The 22,681-nt window shown below is 40.7% G+C and overlaps 1 protein-coding gene across 1 annotated transcript in view; it reads left to right on the plus strand.

Moving 5' to 3' along the window:
- Positions 1-21,127, plus strand: part of BCAT1 (branched chain amino acid transaminase 1) — a 54,125-nt gene extending 32,998 nt beyond the window's left edge. Inside the window, exons 4-11 of the mRNA XM_088141342.1 lie at positions 1,287-1,397; positions 3,451-3,570; positions 5,381-5,544; positions 9,027-9,169; positions 11,994-12,079; positions 13,383-13,523; positions 15,219-15,293; positions 17,162-21,127. Of these exons, the coding sequence (XP_087997468.1) occupies positions 1,287-1,397; positions 3,451-3,570; positions 5,381-5,544; positions 9,027-9,169; positions 11,994-12,079; positions 13,383-13,523; positions 15,219-15,293; positions 17,162-17,203 (882 nt within the window). The 3' untranslated portion in view covers positions 17,204-21,127. The remainder of the gene's footprint in view (positions 1-1,286; positions 1,398-3,450; positions 3,571-5,380; positions 5,545-9,026; positions 9,170-11,993; positions 12,080-13,382; positions 13,524-15,218; positions 15,294-17,161) is intronic.
- The last annotated feature ends 1,554 nt before the right edge of the window (positions 21,128-22,681 follow it).

The following is a 22,681-nucleotide window of genomic DNA, read 5'->3' on the forward strand; positions in this document are numbered from 1 at the left end:
CTTCCAATAACAATGCATTTTATAGAGAATTGTGTAGGAATCAGTCAGAAAATCCATTTAAATCAGAAGCATCAGGTGACACTCAGGAGCAACTCTTTGAGGAACCCACCTTTCATGTACAAGTAAATTAATTTTCTGGCTCTCATGAGTTCAAGGATAGATTTGAAACTGATAGCTTCTGTCCCCTCTCCCCAAGTCAAGACTATATTGTTATTTTAATACTGAAATATTTAAAAAACATTAGCAATTTCCTAATTTAATAAGCAAAAGTTGCAGTTCTAAGTCTATTTGTTCGATGAGGGTAAGCTTCCATTTGGACCTGGGAACCATTTGTAATGTTGAGAGAGCATGTGGTATGTGATCTTGCAAAATGGTTGCCATGTTGGGAAGGGGCTGCATATTCACAGGATGGCACCACTTAGCTCTTCACCTCTTTGTCTGACTTGGTCAATAATGTTTGTCAAAAGTCTGGACTGAATTGGGGCAAATTAGGGGAAAGGAGTGCAAAGCCTTGATGTTTGTTCACTAGTGTGACATCATGGTTTAATTACATCTCAATCAATCTGTAAAATCAAAAACTGATTGATTCACATTCCCATGGATTTTAAATTTCCCATTAACAATTAAAAATGACGGATTTGACTAGTTAAACAACTATGTAAGTAATCAGTCACTTTCCTAATAGGAAATTAAACAGGATGTTTAGGTTAGGAAGCCCCACCTGTTGAGATGTTCAATACATCCTCCGAGCTGCTTTGTAAGATGTCATAGATCAATAGTTCTCTTGCAAATAAGAGAAGAAGATAACTGATCAGTACTTATATAACAATGCATACTAATATTTAATAGGGCTTTGCAGTATTTCAGATTGTTGGAAAGAGGTACATCGGAATATGCAAGAAAGCGAATATGGCACCCACCTACAACTCATTTAAGCAGCTGCATCTACTTCCAAGTTTGGATAGGTGCTGTGAGGCTTCCATGTCTAGAAACAGATGCAGCTGCTTTAATGAGTGATGGAAAATTGACAATTCATATTCCCCTGCAGTCCAAATGATCTTTTCCAAATTTATGTAGCACATATGGAGTAATGTAGGAGTTTTCCACCTGCTAGTTTCATTTGAAGTGAATAAAACTATTGACCACCTCATTTTAAATGGATACATTTATTTTTATAATGCTTTGAAAGAATGTACATTTATTTTAATAGTTTGCTTATTTTAATTATGGGTGTGTGCATATGGGTGTGGGTGTCATTCCCAACTGCTCTCTTCTGATTCCTTTAGCTGTTTGAAGGCATGAAGGCATACCGAGGTGTGGATGGCAAAATACGCTTGTTCCGACCAAGACTCAACATGGACAGGATGTTGCGGTCAGCTGTGCGAGCAACTTTGCCAGTGCGTAATGGAGACATCTGCTTTTGTTCCCACCCTCCTTTGGTTAGATAGCTTGGAATAGGATGAAATTGTTAATGTTCCCTTGTAACCAGGCATCTTTTTTTCTACCTTATTCTCAAGGCGCCAGAGAATTTCTTTCAAATTTCTCTTGGTAATGTTTTTTTGTGCTGATTTGATTGTTGAAGGTGCTACTGCTGTTTTCCATTCCAACTCTTTCCATCACTCTGATGCCTGCTTAGCTATCTACACTTACCTCTTAGAAAGAAAGAAAGAGAGAGAGAGAGAGAGCGCGAGAGAGAGAGAGAGAGAGAGAAAGAGAAAGAAAGAAAGAAAGAAAGAAAGAAAGAAAGAAAGAAAGAAAGAAAGAAAGAAAGAAAGAAAGAAAGAAAGGAGCACTGTTGGAGGAAGTCTTTAGTGGCGTCTGCCGTTAGCAATTAACCTGAAGCGCAGGAAGCTATGAAGACAACAGACTGCTGGAAAGATGATTGTGCAAGAAAAGAGAGGATGTACACATACTCTTCAGCCACTTCATTCTTAAGTCCATGCTTCATCCATGAAAATGTCATTGAAGTTGTCTCCGTTTGCTTTTGTAAAGGTTGGTCAAAAGTCACTTCTCTTTCATCCAATTGAATGAGAACTGGATGGAGGGAAAAAAAAATTGAAAACCCTTCAGAGATTGATTCTTAGATTGTAACCAGAGCTTAGAACACCTTGGTTCCATGTCTAAAGCATTCTTGCTGAAGAGATCCCAAGAAGATTGAATCTGTTTGATTGTACAGTATCAAAACACCCTGCAGTTTAAATACAGTGCAAAATCTTGTATTACAAGGGGCTCTTTAGCATGCAAAGTGTATTCAGAACACAAAAAGTTACAATACACTATTGATGTGGCCTTTATAGGATATATACAATATTATATTTCTGGCACACTCTCCATACATCTGAGTTGACTGTCAACACTAGTTAGATAAAAGATGGCCAAGAACGGGGTGGATCTAAAGCAGAAATAAATATTCACCTTTTCATATAATCCCTCTGCACTGCTTTCTCAAGGACTTTTGGAGAATACAATTCCAGATCGAGATTACCATGTGCAGAAAGCAATACTTTTTTCTCAGGTTGGTCACAAAGACCTTTTGGAAATTTTCTATGGCAATTTGTGGGTGGAGAAATCAGATGGACAATTTCTCCAAATTTTTCCAGGATAACAAACTCCCTTCTCATGTCTTCTCTTGGAGGCTGCAGAAAGCTGGAGAGAGGATTGCATAACCAAAGGATTTTCACACACAGCCTTTGGCCATCTTGTAGCTAAGCAGCATCAAGAATACCATCCTCCATTTAAGATAATTTTTCAGGAATTCTCTTTTGAATATATTTAATAGAGTCATAAGACCTGGATCATCCAGGGTGGAATGATACCAGTCTCATATTAATGTATGGAAGGGTATTTGGAAGGAAGAGAACCCATGTCCAGGCATGAAGTGAGAGATCTTGTATCCAAGGAATTTCATGTAAAATACAGAACCCTGAAACATCTGAGTTCCCCATTGTGTGGAGAACCTTCCTGGGTAGCATAGATTCCTTTTGGAATTTGACCACATACAAGATGGGAAATGGAGATAATTTATTATCTTTCTTTTTGTACATTGTGTTGTATTGGGCTAAGAATATTTAGAACATCTGCAAAGAGCTTCAGTTAGTGCCTGTTTCTATCCCTGGTTTCCCTCCACTGGCAAAATGAAAAATGTTCCCCAACACATCCCCCATGCTAATCATTTTGAAACCTGTTTCACAGCTGTGATAAAATCAGTTAAACCAACTCATTTCTTGGGTGGTTACAGACATAAGGCCCTTTGGCATTGTAGCTTGTCACACACTAATAGTAGTATGCTAGACACTCTGGACCATCTCTGTGTTTGAATGAACAACCTAATTCAATGTTCTCACTGGGGTGTGTCCACCTAAAGACTATTTCTAAGTATTGCCTTCTTGGACTAGAAGACCACCAAGATCCCTTCCAACCCTGTGATTCTATGATTCTTTCCATTTCCAGGGATTTGATAAAGAAGAACTTCTGCGGTGCATCCAGAAACTGGTGGAAGTTGAAAAGGAGTGGGTACCATATTCGACCTCTGCTAGCTTGTATATCCGCCCTACTTTAATTGGGACAGAGGTGGGGAGAAAATAGTTTTTTTTCCTTCTTTTCTTCATTCCTTCCCAGCAACATCAATGGCAAGCCACAACAACACAAAAATGACATATAGGGATGTTATGACATCCCATTTTTATGAACTCATGTCCCAATATCTGACGCAAGTATGTAAGTTTCAGTATTATGCACGTTTTGTCCCTTATCAAATCCCATTTTAGTCTTACCTGGAGTCTTCTGTGAACTTTGGCATTGTGTCATTGCTTTCTTGGAGCTATTGCAATGTTTTTCAACCTTGGCAACTTGAAGATGTGTGGACTTCAACTCCCAAAATTCCCCAGCCAGAAGTCCACACATCTTCAAGTTGCCAAGGTTGAGAAACACTGAGCTATTGAATACAAAATATTTTAAGCAGAATTAGCATTTTTCTCTTTGACTGGGGGTAGCACTTGGAGATCCTTGGGGCAATGACACCTTCTTTGGGTTTAGGAGATCCTGTTCCATGAGAATCTCTCTGCGGTTTCCTAAGGGACAGGAGAGGAAAATATAAAGAAATGCTGGTTGCCTTGCTTTTCCTGTTTGTAGATCCGTAGGGCAAAGTTTTCAAGAGTGAAGAAACCAAGGATCTGCTCCTGTTATGGTTGACAATAGTTCCACCTAGTGGCAGTCGTTTGCCAGTTCATTACACAAATTGAAATTTTAGCCCTCTTTTTCCCTTAAACATACAGGCTGGCTCTACTGTTAGGCCTAATGAGGCAGTCACTTTGTCAGTGGACTGGAACAAATGGGCAGTGAGCCAAACTTAGTTGTCCTTCCAGTGAAACAGCTATTTCATTGCATCCTAAGACACACAACACAGCAACTCACCATCCTAACCAGCATTTTATGTCTGGGTTCTTACATCGCACTTGAAGGGGCTAAAATGGGATTGAGTTATTTGTTATTCAGCATTCTGTGAATAACCAAAGCAACTGTTGTACAGGTAGTCCTCGCTTAACAACCACAATGGGGACTCTCAACTCCATCATTAAGTAATACGGTCATTAAGTGACATATCAGGTGACTGTGACAGACTTACAGCCTCACTTCCACCTCAGTTGTTAAGCAAATCACCTGCGGTTGTTAAGCAAGACATCATATGACCACAATGGACTTAAAACCTCATTTCCAGTGCAGTCATTAAGCAAATCACCCAGCTGTTAAGTGAGACATCACGTGACCATGACTTGCAAATTCACTGCTGGCTTCTCCATTGACACTGTTTGTCAGAAGCTGGCTGTGAAGTGGACAAATGGCAATCACATGACTGTGGGGTGCTGCAACAGTTGTAAATGCCCACTGGTTGTGAAGCACCCGAATCTCATTCACCTGACCGTGGGGACACTGTGAAGGTTGAATATGTGAGGACTGGTCAAAGTTATTTTTTCAGTGCTATTGTAACTTTGAACAGTTACTAAACCGGGCAGTCATTAAGCAAGGACTACCTGTATCTGCTGGTACTGGCATCTGACATATCTGTCTCATAACTCAATGCCTGTGGTTGCAAAATCACAGATTTATAGACCCATGAAGTTGGAAGGAGATGTTTGGGCCACTGAATCCAACCCCTTCTTCGTTGAAGGAATCTGAAGTATGCCCAACACTTAGGTCTTCAGCCTCTGCTTTGATACATCCACCAAAGGATGTTTTTTGCTTCCTTAAGCCATTGATTCTGTTGATGACTGGAAATGTTAGGAAATTTGTCTCTATATTTTATTCCATTTCAGCTTTATTGAATATTAACTGGATAAGAACCCATAAATGAAATGAATTTGCCTTCCGTTCCTCTGTGTAGCCTTCTCTTGGAGTCAAGACGCCTTCAAGGGCCATTCTCTATGTGATACTGAGCCCTGTGGGGCCCTACTTCTCAAGTGGGACCTTCAACCCCATCTCCTTGTGGGCAGATCCAAAGTATGTCCGAGCCTGGAAAGGTGGGACAGGGGACTGCAAATTGGGAGGGTAAGTGAATCTTATTGCAGTCATACACAATAAGATATGCATTGAGGGCGCATAACCTTTTTCGAACTGAGTGGGCCTTGACATGAAGTGCTGAAGATATGCTCCCAAAGGTAGATGGGCTAAGACAAAATAGTGGGTGGGGCCAGAGGAAAAGTTCAATTTGAGATCTCAGTAGTTCAGGGGCAATTCAGTTGATTAAATGCAATGTGAATGATCTTAGCAACAGGTAACTCAACCTAGTGGACCTTGTTTGGATTGCAGAATTAAGCTGAGCTAAATCCATGCATTATTGTTGGTTACACAGTGAGCCAGATGTTTAGACTGGATTTGGCATTTTTATCCACCTATCGAGTCCTTCCCAAGAACCTGGGATAGGCAGAAGTTGTTGTTTGATGGTATTAAAGGTATTGTCGCAGGATGTTCCAAGTCAAACTGCCTTTTGCAATTGAGTGATGGTGATTTAGTCAATGCTGATGGTCTTCAAGTGGTGCTCCAGATATTTTGGGATTGCACCTAAGGCGCCTATCGGTACTATCTTTGCTTTCTTTTGCCACAGTTGTTCTAGTTCTATTTGCAGGTCTTTATATTTTGTGATTTTCTCCAGTTCTTTCTCTTCTCTTCTGCTGTCTCCAGGTATTGCAGTGTCCACTATCCAGACTTTTTTGTCTTTCTTATCAACAGTTGTTCAGTCTGGGGTGTTGTCTGGCAGGTGCTTGTCTGTCTGAAATCTAAAGTCCCAGAGCACTTTAGCTTCTTCCTTTTCTATTACTTTGTCTGTTTTGTGGTCCCACCAGTTCTTGCTTGCAGGCAAGTGGTATTTCTTGCAGATATTCCAATGCACCACTGTTGCTACTTTGTCATGCCATTGTTTGTAGTCAGTCTGGGTGATTTTCTTGCAGCAGCTAACTAGGTGGTCCACTGTTGTTTCTTCTTCTTCTTCTTCTTCTTCTTCTTCTTCTTCTTCTTCTTCTTCTTCTTCTTCTTCTTCTTCTTCTTCATCATCATCATCATCATCATCATCATCATCATCATCATCATCAACAACAACAACAACAACAACTTTATATGCCACCTGACTCCCAGTAAGTTTTCCAGCATGAACAGCCTTCTGGGATGTTTTTCTGGCTTTCCAGTCTGGTCTATAGAGTGGTCTTGCCTGATGGCCTCCCATTCAGCTGCTAACTAGGCCTGATCCTATTTAGCTTCTGAGATCACATAAGGTCACACAGGTGATGCCACCTGTTGAGCAATAACATCCATACAATATATAGGGTAGAAAGGAAGGAAGTTGATGGGACTGGCTTAGCAACAACAAATGGAGAAGTCTGCATTTGGATTGACTTTTAGGTGCATCTGGCAGGTTTCAAGTCAAGAGATGCTGGCTGTACCACAAACAGGCTGCATTCATTCCAGACTTTTCTAGAAAAGTACCTTGCCATTGGTAAGGTCAAAAAGCAGTTCTTGTGTGTCAACTTCGATATAGCTTCATAGTAATACAGGAAGATGCTATACAAAGTCAGATCATTCATCTGTTTAACCCATCAATGTACAAGCTTTTTGGATCTGAAGATATGTGGTTATAGACTACACATATGGATGTGTAAATTTTCATACTCCCATCTACAGTCCCACCCTGGGTGGGGGAAAGGAGTATCCCCCCATCCTAAATATTCTGTTGACTACCAAGGTCCCTTCTACCACTTGGAGAGCAAAGATTGAGCCATCCTTTCTCACTTATTGATACTGGTACATTGGGACATCATGCTAGGGCTGACTTCTGGGAAGTATTACTATCCTGGTGACTAGCATCTCAACAAACAGCTGATTGGCAGACTATCACATGGGGGAAATTGGCAGCAGTAACAGTTTCTTGCAGAGGGCTGTACATGAAGCACATGTGGCTTACAGGCCACTGATTTGTCACCCATGATCTGGGTAAGCTCTACTGCGTGGCTAGATTCATCCAACTTGTTTTACCAGGTCAGGTAAAGACCTTTGCACAATGTACAATGCTTGGTTAGTTTGGTTAGATTTTAGTTCAGTGTATTGTATGCATCCAGAAAATGAGTTAGTTTGTTAACCAAGTTTAGCATGTTGTGTGAATGCAATCTTGCAGTGGCTTTTCAGGATCTAAGGGAAGGACTTTCATATCAACTATTGAATGATCCTCCTAAGTTGAGATGTTTCCAGTTGAATGAGGGACATTTTAGAGATCCAGTGCTCCAACATTGGATATAGCTGATGTCCCTGACAGAAAGAGGATAGCAGATGGCTTTTGCCCCAGGCACTTCCCACGTGCTGAACAAGCCAGGTTCATGAATGATTTGTGGGTTCTGCTCATTTCATAGCCTTCCCCATTCCAGCCTGTCCTAGTTTTGTAGGTATCCCTTTCTTGGCCACCTATTTGCACTTAAAACTATCAACAGTGGAAGGTCCAGTAAGATCTCGGTGCCCTTAAATATGAGCAGTCTCATAAAGCTCAGTGTGCCACTGTGTACTGTATGTAGTGTCCATAACCCAAACCTATAATGATTGTGTACCTTGAAGCCTAAGTTCTGAAGAAAATTCAACTGCCAGTTTGCTCACAAACTTTGGGAACAACATTTACATCTAGTTTTGACCAGTCTTTTGCACATCTTCCTCATGGGATTGGACCTCTAATAATGCAGCAGTATAATGGCCTGGCTACTTAGTTCTCTGAACGCTAATGGCATCTCTGCAATGCCTCTTTGTGGTTTCATGAGATTCGAGTTGGGATGACAAACTAGGTTCAAAGACTCCCTCTTCCTTGACTCAAAGCAAATCATCTGTGACTATCTAGGGAAATGCAGCCATCTGGAGAAGGTGCTTGAGTGCCCTGGAGGCACAGTCTGCCAGATGTCTCACAACACCTTATTGGACCAATAAGAAAAACTGGCTTTGACAGCATACTTGGTGTTTTCAGACAGAAACAAATGACATTTGTTCCAGCCAAGATGGTCCTTCCTAGCACGAGGATCCATTTCATACATGGTCTAGGCTAATAAATCTGATATGGGAAATCATCTGGGGCTTGTTTATGAAACAAATTCCAGCTCCCATTTTTTGAAGATGGTAAAGAGGATGGCCCACAGATCATTGGTAAAGGATGTGAAGACTCACTGTAAACAATGTCACTTTTGAAGGTGCATAACATATGTAGTACATAGCTGGTCTGGGTTGGACCTAGTTCAATACTTGGATGTATAAAATACCTTCTTTATCATAGGTAGGAGAATGCATATCAGAAAGGTGTTAATTAATTATATCTGCCTTTCCTAACTCTGTGCCTTCCCAGTACATTAGGACTACAACTCACAAGATTCCCAGCTACTATTAGAGTTACAGTCTGCATGTATCTGGAGGCACTGGGTTGGGAAGGCTCTGTTTACGCATTAAAAAGCAAATCACTTGTAGGTATATTCTCAAGCGGATAACTGGCCCTTTTGCTCTGTGTCCCAAAGGAATTATGGCTCTTCGATTTATGCCCAACGGGAAGCCATGGAACTGGGGTGCCAGCAGGTTCTCTGGCTTTATGGTGATGACCATCAAATTACAGAAGTTGGGACAATGAATCTTTTCCTATATTGGCGAAATGAAGATGGAGGTATGGGGTCTGGCTGTGTTCCCCTGGAGCCTGAAGCTCCCTGCCCCTCAGTCTTATCTGCTGTATTGGAAATAAATGGCTTGTTCTTGGGCTCCCCCCCCCCCCCTCCACAGTTACACCTTGCAAAAATGTTCAGGATGGGTATGCCATTGCTAAGGTAGGTAGAACAGCAGCACCCATGCGCGAGGCAAAGATATTGGTGGTCTTAGAGGTGGGAAGCCTGGAATCTCAGGTCCATGTGCTCCTCAAAAAGTCTTGAGTGTGGCTCCAGAGCCCTCCCCCCACCATTGCTAACAAATTAATTATAGATGGGGAAAATTATTAAATATATTGTTAACTGTATTTAATTAATATCATATAATTATGAAATGTAGAGTTATAATTGGCTGAATAGCTACATTCAGAGAATACTCCTAAATGACTCTACATCAGATTGGAGAGTAGTATCAAATGAACTCTGTCCTGGGCTGTTCATCGCTCTTCCTAGTAACCTGGATGAAGTAGGGATTAGGAAACTTGCAGATCATGCAAAACTAGAAGGACTGGCTGACACTTCAGAAGGGAAAGAGAAGATTCAAAAAGATATAGGAGGCTTGAATAGTGGGCCAAAATGAACAGGATGAAATTTAAAAGGGAGAAACTTAAAGTCTTACATCCAGAGAGAAATAATGAAAGGCATATGTATAAGATTTGAGGTGGGGTGGTCCTGGAGATCCTGTGAAAAGCCTCTGGCTATTGTAGCAGAGCACAAGTTGAACATGAGCCAAGAGTGTGATGCAGTTGCTAAAAAGGTGAATGCCTTTGAAGATATACTAGCAGGGTGGAAGGAATTGTCCCACACCGTTTTGTTTTAATGAGGCCCCTCCTGGGATACTCTCTCCAATTCTGGGCGCCTCAGTCTAAAAAAGACATTGACAAACTGGAGAGATTTCAAAAAAGGGCTACCAAGCTGATGAATGGACTGGAAACCAAGTCCTATGAGGAACTGTTAGAGGATCTCATATTTAGTCAGGAGAAGAGAAGATTGAAGCAGAGGAATGATGACAGTCTTCAGCTATCAAAGGGGTTGTATTCTAAAAGAGGAAGCAGACTTTGATACCCTAGAGATCAGGACAAAAAAAAGTGTGGTTCGGAATTACAGGTAGTTCTTGGTTAACGACCACTCATTCAGTGACTGTTCAGTTATGATGGCACTGAACAAGTGAGATTTATAACTGATCCTTGAAGTTCTCCGTGGTCACATGATTGCAATCTGGGCGCTTGGCAACTGACTCATACTTATTACGGTTGCAGCATCCTGCAGTCATGTGATCGCCATTTGTGACCTTCCCAGCTGGCTTCCCACAAGCAAAGTCAATGGGGAAGCTGGCAAGGAAATTGCAAGTCACATGGGTAATTCTCCCCCACCTGGCTGCAGCCACCCCAAACCTCACCGCACCAGCCCCTTGCACATCCTCATGAGCCCTCCCCCACCTGGCAGCAGCCACTTACCTGCTTGCCAGCTTGCTTGTGAGCTGCCCGGGATTTGCGACTTCCTGCCAGATTCCCCACTGACTTTGGTTGTGGGAAGCTGGCAGGAAGTTGTGAGGAGGTCCTCTCTTAATGATGCGCAAACCTTGCTTAACAACGGCAACAGGGAGTGCCAGGATTGCCATCACTAAGCAATGCGGTCACATAATGTCACACTTTATGACTGTATCGCTTAGTGACAGAAATTCCCATCCCAATTACTGTTGTTAACCAAGGACTACCCGTAGTGGGAAATAGAATCAGGATAGGAATTAGAAGGAATTTTCCAATCTAGCCTACAACAGTAGTATTTCTTCATGATATCCATATGAATAATAAACCATTTTGACCCTGTTTAGCTTTTGGAGATCAGCCAAGTCACCTAGATCCTGCCACCTGCCCAGGCCATTTTCTGATCAAGCACACTTATTTCTGCTTTATTCATTTCCATTTCCGTTTGGATAAGGAAATGTGACAATCCCTTTGTACTGCATGCTTTCTTTTTTGTGCCCTCTGAGTCTCCTCCCCCATTCCAATCCCCTTTAACTTTTTTGTTTTTTAATTATGTTGTTTTTCTCAGTTATCAGCTGCCCAAAGCCACAATTGTCCAAGTTGGGTGGCCATATAAATGCTTTAAATAAATAAATAAACAATTAACAACCTAGGGGTCCTTCTGAACTCACAGCTCCTGCCCGAAGAGCAGATGGCAATTATTGTCAAGCGGGCCTTTGCACAGGATCATCTTGTGTACCAGTTGCTTTCCTCAACTGGGAGACCCTTCAGATGGTCACTCATGCCTTGGTCATGTCACATTTGGATTACTGTAATGCACTCAACATGGGTTGTGCTTGAAGACCATCCAGTTGTTATCTCAACTGACTTTTGCCCATGGATGGTTGGCCCTGTAGGTATTAGTCAGCAAAACATATGAAGGTATGCTCCCCTAAAGAAGCCATAGGATGATGTAATATAAAGGCCTTCACATAACATGCTAAAATAATGGCTGTGTTCTTAAAACATATTTAACCACTGACTACCCAACCACATTTTAACCTAGTCTAGCATTTTGTGCAAATCCAGATATTATGTCTTCTAAAAGATAAGAGTTTGTTTTTCCTCATTCATCTGCTCTCCAAGGAACAAGAGGGAAAATTCCTCAGAATAGTAAATATTGAAACCCATTAGGTGACATCCATCCATAACAGAACAACTTGTTAAAACATTTTTTCAAGAACCACTTCTTACAGCTGCTGTAATTATTTTTTATATGGTTGTGTAATCCTTTATGCCGAAGTGTCCTGTTTTGTATTGACAGAAGATGAGCTGGCCACCCCACCTCTAGATGGCATCATTCTTCCTGGTGTGACAAGGCAAAGCATTTTAGATCTGGCACGCAAGTGGGTAGGTATCTGCTCTGATAGTTTTGATCTTTCTACATGCTATCTAGGATGGGATTTTCTTCATGTAGCAGGGCTATTTGGCTATCCTACTTCTTCCAAACCCTGCAGCTTGCAATGGAATTTCCACTCAGTTTACAAACTAGCTTGCAACTTCTTGCTTCGGTTAAGAAGGTGTTCCCAAATCCAGCATTTGGATGAAAATGTAGACTCGTATATTAATAACTGACTCAGCGATTGGCAAAGAGAAGCATAGACAAATAGTTCTGCTAGATCAGGAAAGGCCCATCCTAGGTAGCATTGGTTCTCATAATGGCCAGTCAAATGCTTCAGTGTACTTGTCCCTCTTCTGACGTGATTTCCTTGCAACTGATATTTGAAGGCATGTCATCCCACATCTGGAGGTGATACTGAGACTTCAAAACTAATAGCTCTTGATGAACCCTTGACTCTGAGTTTGTCCAATCTCCTTTTAAAACAATCCAAGTTAGTGGCCACCGTCTGGTCTTCTGGTAATTAATTCTGCAAGTTAATCGTGTGCTGTAATATGATGAAATCACAGTCCTATTTTAACTGACCCTTACTGGGTGATCTTATAGCAACTATATTGACATAACCAAGTCCTGCCCTGTCTGTTCAATCAGGCAAAGGATCACTGCTAAAACAGTCATGTTTTACTCAGACTGTTACTTGAATTCAAAGGATAGCAGACAAAGACACAGCTCTTTGATATGCTAGTATTATTACAGGTATTAAAAAATGCCATAGATGGGTGGGTGGGTAGGTAGGTAGAGAGATAGAGAGATAGATAGAGATAATCAGACATGAGATTCAAATCTCATGCCTGTTTTTTCCACTTGTGTGCCCTTACAGGCAGAAACTAGTTGATAGGTTGCCCAGAAAGCAATACTGATGAGTCTATGTAGTCAGTGGAAGTTAAATTCAACTTGAAATTGACCTTACAGTACTTTTAGCCCAGCTAGATGGCAGCATCTGCATTGGTATATTTCAAAACACTGAGCAGGGTTGAATTTGGTTAGTACTCAGATGGGGACCATCAAGGAATGCCTGGGCTAAATTGGAAAGTTGAAGAAACATCTCAGAAGAAGGCAATGACAAATCACTGTTTTATTGAAAACTGCTGTATTGAAAGCTACATGGATGTCTCCTTGAAGTCTCCAAGAACTGACCGTACTTAAAAAAGAGTTTACCTTTTATAGATGTAAACTCTTTGTATTTTAAGCAACAAAAGAGTCTTAGCTATGGACAAACATGGTTTTTAGAGTTGCTTGCATATCTTTTTTCAGGGACAATTTAAAGTTTCAGAGCGATACATTACTATGAATGATCTCACAACTGCTTTGAAGGAGAAGAGAGTGAAGGAGATGTTTGGGGCTGGAACAGCTTGTGTTGTATGTCCTGTTTCAACAGTACTGTACCTGGGTGAGGTAAGAGCCAGTGTTCTGGAGGTTCGGATTTGTTACTACCAGCCAATGCAGATTTCTCAATAAACTCCATAACATAAATCCTCATTGGACTTTGGAAGTTCTTTAGTAAAACATTGTTTGAAATTTGGATACTGGACTATTGGGCTATTTTTATCTGGTCAGCAAATGTCCTTAGCTTTCAGATAATAAGGGTTAAGGACATCCTTAAGACATCTTTAAAGAACAACCAGCTGATGCGTTGAACAGCTGTAGAGTAAATGACAGTAGATTTGTTATGGAGAATTGAATTTGAGTTTTATTTGGAACCCTGGGAAAAAACTTTGACCTAGGAGCTATTTTGTTTGATAGCAGTCATGCATAATCTTGGAAACTATGAGATCTTGTAGCATAAGACATGTATCTGACAGATTTGCAAATAAGTCTTTCTAGGAATCTGGGAAAGTGGAAATTCCATATTTTTTAAATATGGAATGAGAGAGAGAGAGGGTAAGAGAGATATTACGTGCCATTAAGTTGGTGTTGACTCTAGCGAATCTCTCCCTCCCTCCCTCCCTCTCTCTCTCTCTTTTAAAATTATAGTATTATAGCTGGAAGAGATTATTATGGCCATCAAGTCCCATTTCCTTCTCAGTGCACAAATCCTTATTAAAGCATCCCTGATAGATGCTATCTAAACTCCTCTTGGATATGTTCAGTGAACGTGAACCCACCACCTCTCTGGGTTGTTGGTTCCACTTTCAGATTGCTTCTACTGTTGTATTCCGGAACAGAAGAGAACAGAACTTGGTCTTCTTCTGTGTGGCATCTTTTCAGGTATTTTAAACATTTTATCATGATCCCCTGTAGTTTTCTCTTCTGAAAGCTAAATATAACCAGTTCCTTCAATCTCCCTTCATAAGACTTCAGGGCTCCTGATCATGCCCTACTGTCTTCTTCGAACCTCTTCCAATTTGTCTAAATCTTTCTTAAAGCATGGTATTGACGATTTATTTATCAAAGGGCTCAAGGAATGACTTGAGTAGAAAGCTTCTAAAATTTCTGTAAAAGTTACAGTACAGTAGGACACAGGGCAAAGATTCAGTGGCACCCGAATCACAGGGACCAATCTTTTCAACCATAGCTGTTGTTTGATATTTAGCTGGTCTGAATTATTGAAAAGGTGCCATCAAGTTGTTGTTGACTCTTAGTGACCGCCTGGGTAGATTTTCTCCATGACAATCTCTCTAACCTGGTTCTTCAGGTGTTCCAACAATGCACCCATTGCAGCTGTAACTGAGTCCATCCACCTTGTTGCTGACCTAAAGATCTTGCTGGAATCATGAGTGTTCTCAGGAAGGGAAAGGTCCATGATGTCATGCCTGGTTTTATGTTTCCCTTACCCTCCCTGCAGATGCCATGATGTAATTTGTGTCAGTCAAATAAAATGTCTTTGGCAGTTTGATTTTATTCTTGGAAATGAATTTTACATTTGTGTGATAGTTAAATAATGATCTCTTGTCAGCTTTGCTTTGCTTCTACAGAATTTGCTTTGCAGTGAATTAGTTATATTCCAAATGGGTGAAAAAAGAAAGTTTTTCCACTGCTGGGTTTTCATTTATTGGTTTGTTTCTCTGTTTCTGAGCCTTTTGAAATTCCACAGGAAATCCAATTTTCTGAATACCTTTATAGTTTAATTTAGCTTTTCTTTTCTTCTAGAATTTGCACATTCCAACCATGGAGAATGGACCTCAAATAGCAACCCGTTTCTGGAACCAGCTCAATGATATCCAAGTAAGGATCTCACATTTTCTATGAGAAATAGACATGGTTGAATAGAAATGGTTGAATCGCTCAATTATTTCCTAGCATCCTGACAAAAATACAGTATACGGACTTAGTTCCACCAGTCTCTATAGTTGGTGAAGTTGATTCAATCATGCTGTTTGTGAATGAAAGGCTATAACATGGAAAGTAATGCTATCAATGGCTACTAATCATGAGGGAAATATATTATCTCTAACAACAGAAGGACTATACCTCTGAATTCAGCATGCTGAAGAACAAGACTGGAAAAGTGTTAATGTACTCATGTCCATAGACTTCTGGTTGGCCACCAGGGGAATAAAATGCCTACTAGGTAGCCTTTGTTTGCTCCACTAGGACATCCCTGATAGGTCAAGTCAAGGCCCATCTTAGCCCAGCATTTTACTTGTCACCATAGACAATCAGAGGCATTGGGATGCTCCCAAGCAGGAGATGGAGACCTGTCCCTCTCTCACCATTATTCACCTGCACCATATTTTTGGAGGGATGTTTTCCCCAACCCAGATGTAATATTAAGTCTTCAAGACTGATAGCCTTGCTCTCCATAAATTTATCCAATCCCCTTTTATAACCAGCCATGTTAGTGGCATCACCTTGTTTGTGGCAGTGAGTTCCACAGGTTTTTGGCTCATATTATATTCTAATGGGCCTATGTTAGAATGCAGTGGTTTCTGCAGCAAACTGAAATGATGCCATCATGCAAATAGGATCATGACGTACTTGCATCCCAGCATTTGCTGCAAATGCATAAGTCACTGCATTTGTGTGATGACATTGTTACCCATGTTGTGATTTCATCCCATCCCACAAATGCCCGTGTTGTAATGTGTTCTGGCAGAAATCTCTTCTTTTACAATAGTATATATCAGCTTTCTCCTGTCTGGTCATGTCTTGACGTGTTGGGACCACATTTACCAGAATTCCAAGTCCCATGGCATCCTTTTAACTAAGCTGATTATGAATGATGGGAATTACAGTTTCAACACAGTGGAGGGTGCCCTCTTGGGAAGATTGCCCTCTATCATTTGCATCTGGAAACCTATAACATCCAGGATAGGCATGATAGGAAGCCAACTTCCCAACTCTGTAGTTTCTGAAGTCTTCTGATCCATTGAGGGCTGACCCAGATTCCCTCCAAAGTGTTTACATTGGCTTATATTTCCTTTTTGAAAATGCTTAGGAGTAGACCTTATTTAAATGGAATGCTGAGTAAGGAGGAAATTCAGTTCTGTTGCTTGGCAAACAAAGTAGATGGTGGAGTGAAGGAAACAACAGTGATGGAAATAGCCATGGAGAGGATTAAGAGGCACAGGGCTGCAGAGTTTTTTTCCAAACCAAGGGACATTCATGGGCCTTAAGCAACATGCTGGGCTCACCCTCAATAATTAGTAGGAGTGGCAGAACAAAAATCTTGCTTTTGTTTCATTTACTTCATCTGCTGCAAATTAAATATAGTTAACATGAGTATCCCCTAGAGATGTATTTAATACTTTTACTCTTCGGTTACATAAAACATGACCATGGGGTAACAACTTTTAGAAGTCTCTTGGGGACAGCTTCCAAAACTTTGAGCAACCAAATGCAGCTCTGGGGCTTTGGGAATGTACTTCTTCTGTACACCCCTGTCTGATCCTCTTCATCAGCACTTTTAACAGCCAACAGTAGTCAGAGTTTTCAGAGACTCTAAAATGGTCTACCTGTTGAGGCTTACAAGAACTCCATATTTTTCAAGTAAGAGGTACCTGGTGAGTTTCTTCGTTGAAAAAAGACTTGAACCATGAAGACTCCATGGTTCCCCATGCAGATTCTCCTAATAACCTTTGTTTGTATTTCAGTATGGAAGAGAAGACAGCGAATGGACAATCGTGGTGTCATGAATGTGAAGGGCAAGAACATTTCAGCCTTCTGCAACACAACAAAGCAGGCTGAAATGCCACCTGAATGATGACCAGTTTTACTGTAGCTCTGTGTAGAGTAGTCTGTGTATTATCACTTTGTTCCTGAGCTGGGGAGTTGTGTCCACGTGCCAGGAAGTAAATCTTAGGGCTATCATAACTAGGCTGCAAGAATCAGGATGATCACTAAATAGCAGTAACAAGCTTTCTTTCTGTATCTCTTTGTTGCTATATAGTGGTCAAACAGATTTTTGCAGGCCAGGTAAGGTAACCCTAGTGGACACATTTTGATCTTCTTCTGTGATTTTGGTCTAGAATAGAAATCTGTCTTCTGGTGGAGGTGCTAGATGTCAGCAATAGAGACTTTCCTAACAGATCCCTTGGTGTCCCTTCTATCCTTGGTACAGTGGACAATTGTGTTTAGAAGTTCTTCAACTGCTCTTCATTGCAAACCAAATACTCTTGGTCTTGTAACTTTTTAACCAGATTGTTACATGACTCTTTGCCAAATGACTGAGAGTAAACCTTTCACTATCTCCTTCTCATCTGCAACCCTAGAAAATTAAATATTTATTTTTCATAAGACAGGTGGATATATATTTTGCCATCTCTTGATTTTTTTCCCCTTTAGAACATTTGTCCTGATTCATAGAACTTCAAAGAATCTCAAGTTTTAATTAGTGTCTAGAACGACATCTCATAGATGATGATTTTTTAAAATGGGAAAAATTGGGTCTGATTTCTCTGATGCCTAGAGGATTTTTTTCCTCTCACTATTAAGTGACTTCTACCACTGCCAAGCCATGGAAAGTTCTGTGAAGTGAGTTCTTTGAATTTCTTTGAATGAGGGTTCTGTTGGTTGATGACTTAGCCCTCTGCAGCATTTTGAACAAGCTAGGTTTTGGAGAGTTGCCAGATACCTGATTATGGCACAGTCCAACCATGTCTGAAATCCTTTAGAAAAGACAGTTCTTTATAGCTTCTACAATCACGTCATTGTCTTAGCTTGTTCTTGGAGGCATTGGCTTTGAAATCTCATCCTCCCCTGAATATCATTCACACAACCTTGAAACATACCACAAAGATCAAATGCACTAGAAAGGATACCTGATTGTCTGAATAAGCTTTAATAATCTACTGTATCAAAATAGATTGTTACTCAAGTATCTTGAGATATTGGAAGGCATCTAAATCACGTGTGGGCAGACCCTAAGCTTACAAGATCTACTCTGGTCTCTCTCTCTCTCTCTCTCTCTCTCTCTCTCTCTCTCTCTCTCTCTCTTTTAGTAGACCCTCCAAGATCCACAGAACTAGAGCCAGTTATAAAATAATGGTCTGGAGTAAGAAAACCACACTGAAGCATATTGCTTTAGTTGATTTTAAGTTTTGCCTTCTATGAATATGGTCATTTACTAAATACAGTTTTTAGGTCTTGGCTCAATGTCCTTTGAGTGTGAGCTTTAAGGCATCTTAGCTTTAAGACATCTCTTGCCAAAGAGGTTACATACAACAGTGTTCAGCACACTCATATTTCTTGGACCAAATATTTCTTGAATTAATCTTACTGTAGCTTCACAGGACAGTAGTTTAATAATTCTGGCAAGATAGCCAAGGCACTGGGCCTTCTTTTTGCTGTGATGCTCACAAGGACTAATAAAGTTCACTCCCTTACCCATAAAGAGGGAGGGGCATGATCTGGGAAACTTCTAACTCTGCTTCTTTTTTAAAAGAACCTACCTCTACTCTGACTGATGAAGAGTGAGACTATGCCCAACTTTTGTTTCTTTCCCTGTGGCCTCATAAATATCTAAAATATTCAGGAGAAAGCATGTGTCAATTCAAGTTGCAGATAATGATGATGAGATTATTTGCACGCATTCCACTTACTGTCAACAGTTGTCTGACTGTGATCACAAGGAGAAGGCATGTTGTAGTCTTCCTGAGGCATACAGAAGAGCTTTTTTAATACGCAAGAGTATTCATTCAGTCTCATCATGTTGAAATAAGGAGACATATTCAATAGGATCACATCAGATGTTCTTTCTAGAACATTTTAATTGGATCTTAAGCAAAATCTGCTGTATGGATTCTTTAGGTTTTGATCCAATACTCTTAGTTATGAAAAACAGATCCAGCTCCGTGTTGCAGTAGCATTTCCCACCACCACCTTAGTGCAAAGCAAAACTTTTCATATTGTATGACTTCACACGACATTAGTGAGCAAGGGCCTTCCAGAAAGATTTCAGTACCTTAAAACATTATCCCATTATTGAAGACCAGTTGAAGCCGATGATGCCAGAGAGTTCTGTTTAGAACAGTTTTTTCCAGGATGGTTCCTCCAGGTGTGCTGAGATTCCCATTCCAGGGTTTCTCAGGCAACAGGAATTCTGAGAGTTGGAGTTCCTACAATCCAAGGCCACCAGGATGGGGTAAGGGTGGTCTTAGAATAGACCAGTATTTCTCAACCTGGGCAACTTGAAAATGTGTGGACTTCAACTCCCAGAATTCCCCAGCCAGATGCTGACTGTGGAATTCTGGGAGTTGAAGTCCACCCATCTTCAAGTTGCCGAGGTTGAGAAGCACTGGAATAGACACAATAAGCACAAGCTGTTTCCCCCTGATGGTAGATGTAGCACCCTGTATTTCTTCTTGCCACTTGAATTTGTATTGTGCTCCTCTCCTTGTTAAGTTCTGTTCCAGTTGTTGCTAGCTATCATTGGTGGTGTGCAGATTTCCACTTCCCCTTTCCTTTGTCTGTTGGCCACAATATTCACTGGCACACTCACAATTCTGATCTCGAGTAAGCTCCTACTGGAGCAGGACAATTGCCGTAACAGAAGAGTGCCTTTTGATGAGAGAGCGCGAGAGAGCGTGTGTCCGCTTTGAGAGTTTGACTTGCTGAGACCAAAACTATATAGTCAATGTTTGGCAGAGACAGGATCTCAAAAGACTGGTTGCTTCTGTTTCCCTGCAAAGAGGATAAGCGGGGAGGGGAGCACTTAGCCCTCCCCCCGCCCACTATTTCCTTTCTGCAATTTTCCTCCCCCAGTTACTTTTCTCCCAGTCAAGGCTTCCATGTCCTTGCCACCTCAAGTGAAAAAACCAGCTGGAAAAAAGGGGGGTTTGAAGGGAAAGGAACAGGCAGGAAAATAATTAATTTTTTTTCCCTCTACTGTGTTATCTCTCTTACTGCAGTAGTGGCTTGGGTCCCCAGATCACCCTTGCATGTGCCACTGAGTACGCAGTTCTTACCAAGATGGATTTTCTTTAACAACTCCATCATACTTAAAGATTCTCTCTTGGCAAGGACCATGGAAGAAAATGTTCCCTCACCTGTAGGGTGTGATGGTGTTCTAGATTCACCACTCCTGAAATCTACATGAGGTATCTTGAACAGCTTGCCTCAAGGGAGTGCCTGCTTGCCAGTTTATGTATAGTTTGAATACTCCCTGTCTTCTCGGTGTTGGATCTGGGGTATTGAAAGCTGCAGGAAGCAAAAATGAAGCACTCAGAATGCTAGGAAGATTCTCCTTCCTCTCCCTTCCCCGACAAAGCATTCAGCTCAAAACCTCTTGCAAAATGTTCAACCCATTGCACACTTGCAGTGGGTCAAATTCAAAACATTTTGTGTATCTCTTGTTGCAAACATGCATGATTTACCTCTGTTGCTCCGTGGCCATAGAGCTTAAACTGGAACACACTTGTGTCCTTGAGATCCTCTCTGAAAATGGATCCACCCTATATCAGGTGTTTTGTTTGTCTTTCAGCCTGTAATTGCTAAAGGGCCTGGTTTTTAAAAGGTTTTTTCTTAAATGTACAGGAAGTTACTCAGACCAGCAAGAGTATTTTGATATTGCGTGACAATCCTATGAAAAAAATAAAATAAAAATTAGACCTTTGCTGTCATCTGTGTTTTCAATCTTTGTGTAACAGCAGAAAAGTTTGCAACAGCCAGAAAAAGTTCACAGGAGCACCATTAAGTTAAGTAAATTACACCCATAATGCGTGAAAAACCAGGAATATGTTGCAGAAGCAGATTTCTTACAAAGGTTTCAAGATTTTTAAGGGATGAAATGGGTGCTTAATCTCCTTCAAACTTCCACAATGCAAATAAGGTCCATACTTTTTGCACCTCCTCTATTCAGATATTTTTGGATCCCTGAGTATTTGTCATATCCTTATCCTGGCAAGTAAAGAAGTAACAGTAACAGATAGGTAGGAAGAGAAGGTGAGTGTGTTGTTTCTCAACCTCAAGCAACTTTAAGATGTGCGGACTTCATCTCCCAGAATTCCACAGCAGTTGAAGTCCGTACATCTTAAAGATACTGAAGTTGAGAAACACTGGTCTATTGTATAGGAGTCGGGTTCCACATTTGTTTAAAAATCAAGCAAAAGCTTGATGCTTTTCTTTGAGGAAACTTGTATTTTGTTTTAGCAATTTAAATTTTAGCTACTTTTTGTGTGTGAAAAAAAACCCTAAAAGTCAAAGACTACATTTCAATGACTGCCATAGAAGAAAGTAACATTAAGTTCAGTAGAGTTCACTCTCAAGTATTGCTGTAATTCTCTGTTAACTGTATTATGGAATTTTATTAGTGAGTTTATTTGCTTGAGATGTTTGTATTCCATGATGAAATTATTACTCAAATGATCACTTCCTTTACTTAAACAATCAAGTTATAAATCATGCATAAAATATCTTTATAGGAATAGCATCAGATATAACTATTGTAATTATGAATGGAAAATCAGATTATAATTAATTGCATTTCCCATCTTTCTCTTGCAAGAGTGCTCAGTACAAGGAAAATGCAGTGAAAACAAAGGACAACAATAAGGTTTTTTTTAAAAAAGCTGTATCCTCTGTTAAAACATTTTCAGCTAGGAAGTGGCACATTAGAGAGGCCCCCAAATTGAATGACAGGTAATCAGAGGACACACACACACACAAAAAGGGAACTAGCATGGCTTTTTGGATAGAACGTTTCATAAATTGGGAATAGTCACCTAAAAAGCCCTTGTGTTCCTATCAAAGATGCCTCTGGGGGTGATGGGACACAGATTTTAAAACCTGGAAAGGCTCATGGACAGATGAGGTGTTTCAAGTAAGGCTTTATCAGTGCCGCCATTTTGAATAGTCCATAGAATCAGCCTAGTAGCCGGTGGGTTTATGTTCACGTGGGAATCATATGCGATCTTTTAACCAGCTCCGATGAGTAGTGTGGCTGCATCATTAGGTACAAAAGAGGAGCTTCTAGTTCAACATTCAACGGATGCTGGCCAACCAGTTGCAATGAGAGAGCCCGCCAGTATGAAAAGAGGGTCACAGAATATAAGGTTTGTGTAATGGAATATGAGAATGACCTTGGAAAATGGGGGGAAGAGATGGTGCCTAGGGAAAGGTCAGATAAAAGGGGAAGGAGCCCCCAACGGAGTAATGGGCAAAGAAAGAAACTTAGA

The sequence above is a fragment of the Python bivittatus genome, unplaced genomic scaffold, assembly GCF_059951505.1.
Source record: "Python bivittatus isolate LINGU-HERP-01145 unplaced genomic scaffold, Pbiv_v1 ctg000330_np1212, whole genome shotgun sequence".
Lineage (NCBI taxonomy): Eukaryota > Metazoa > Chordata > Lepidosauria > Squamata > Pythonidae > Python > Python bivittatus.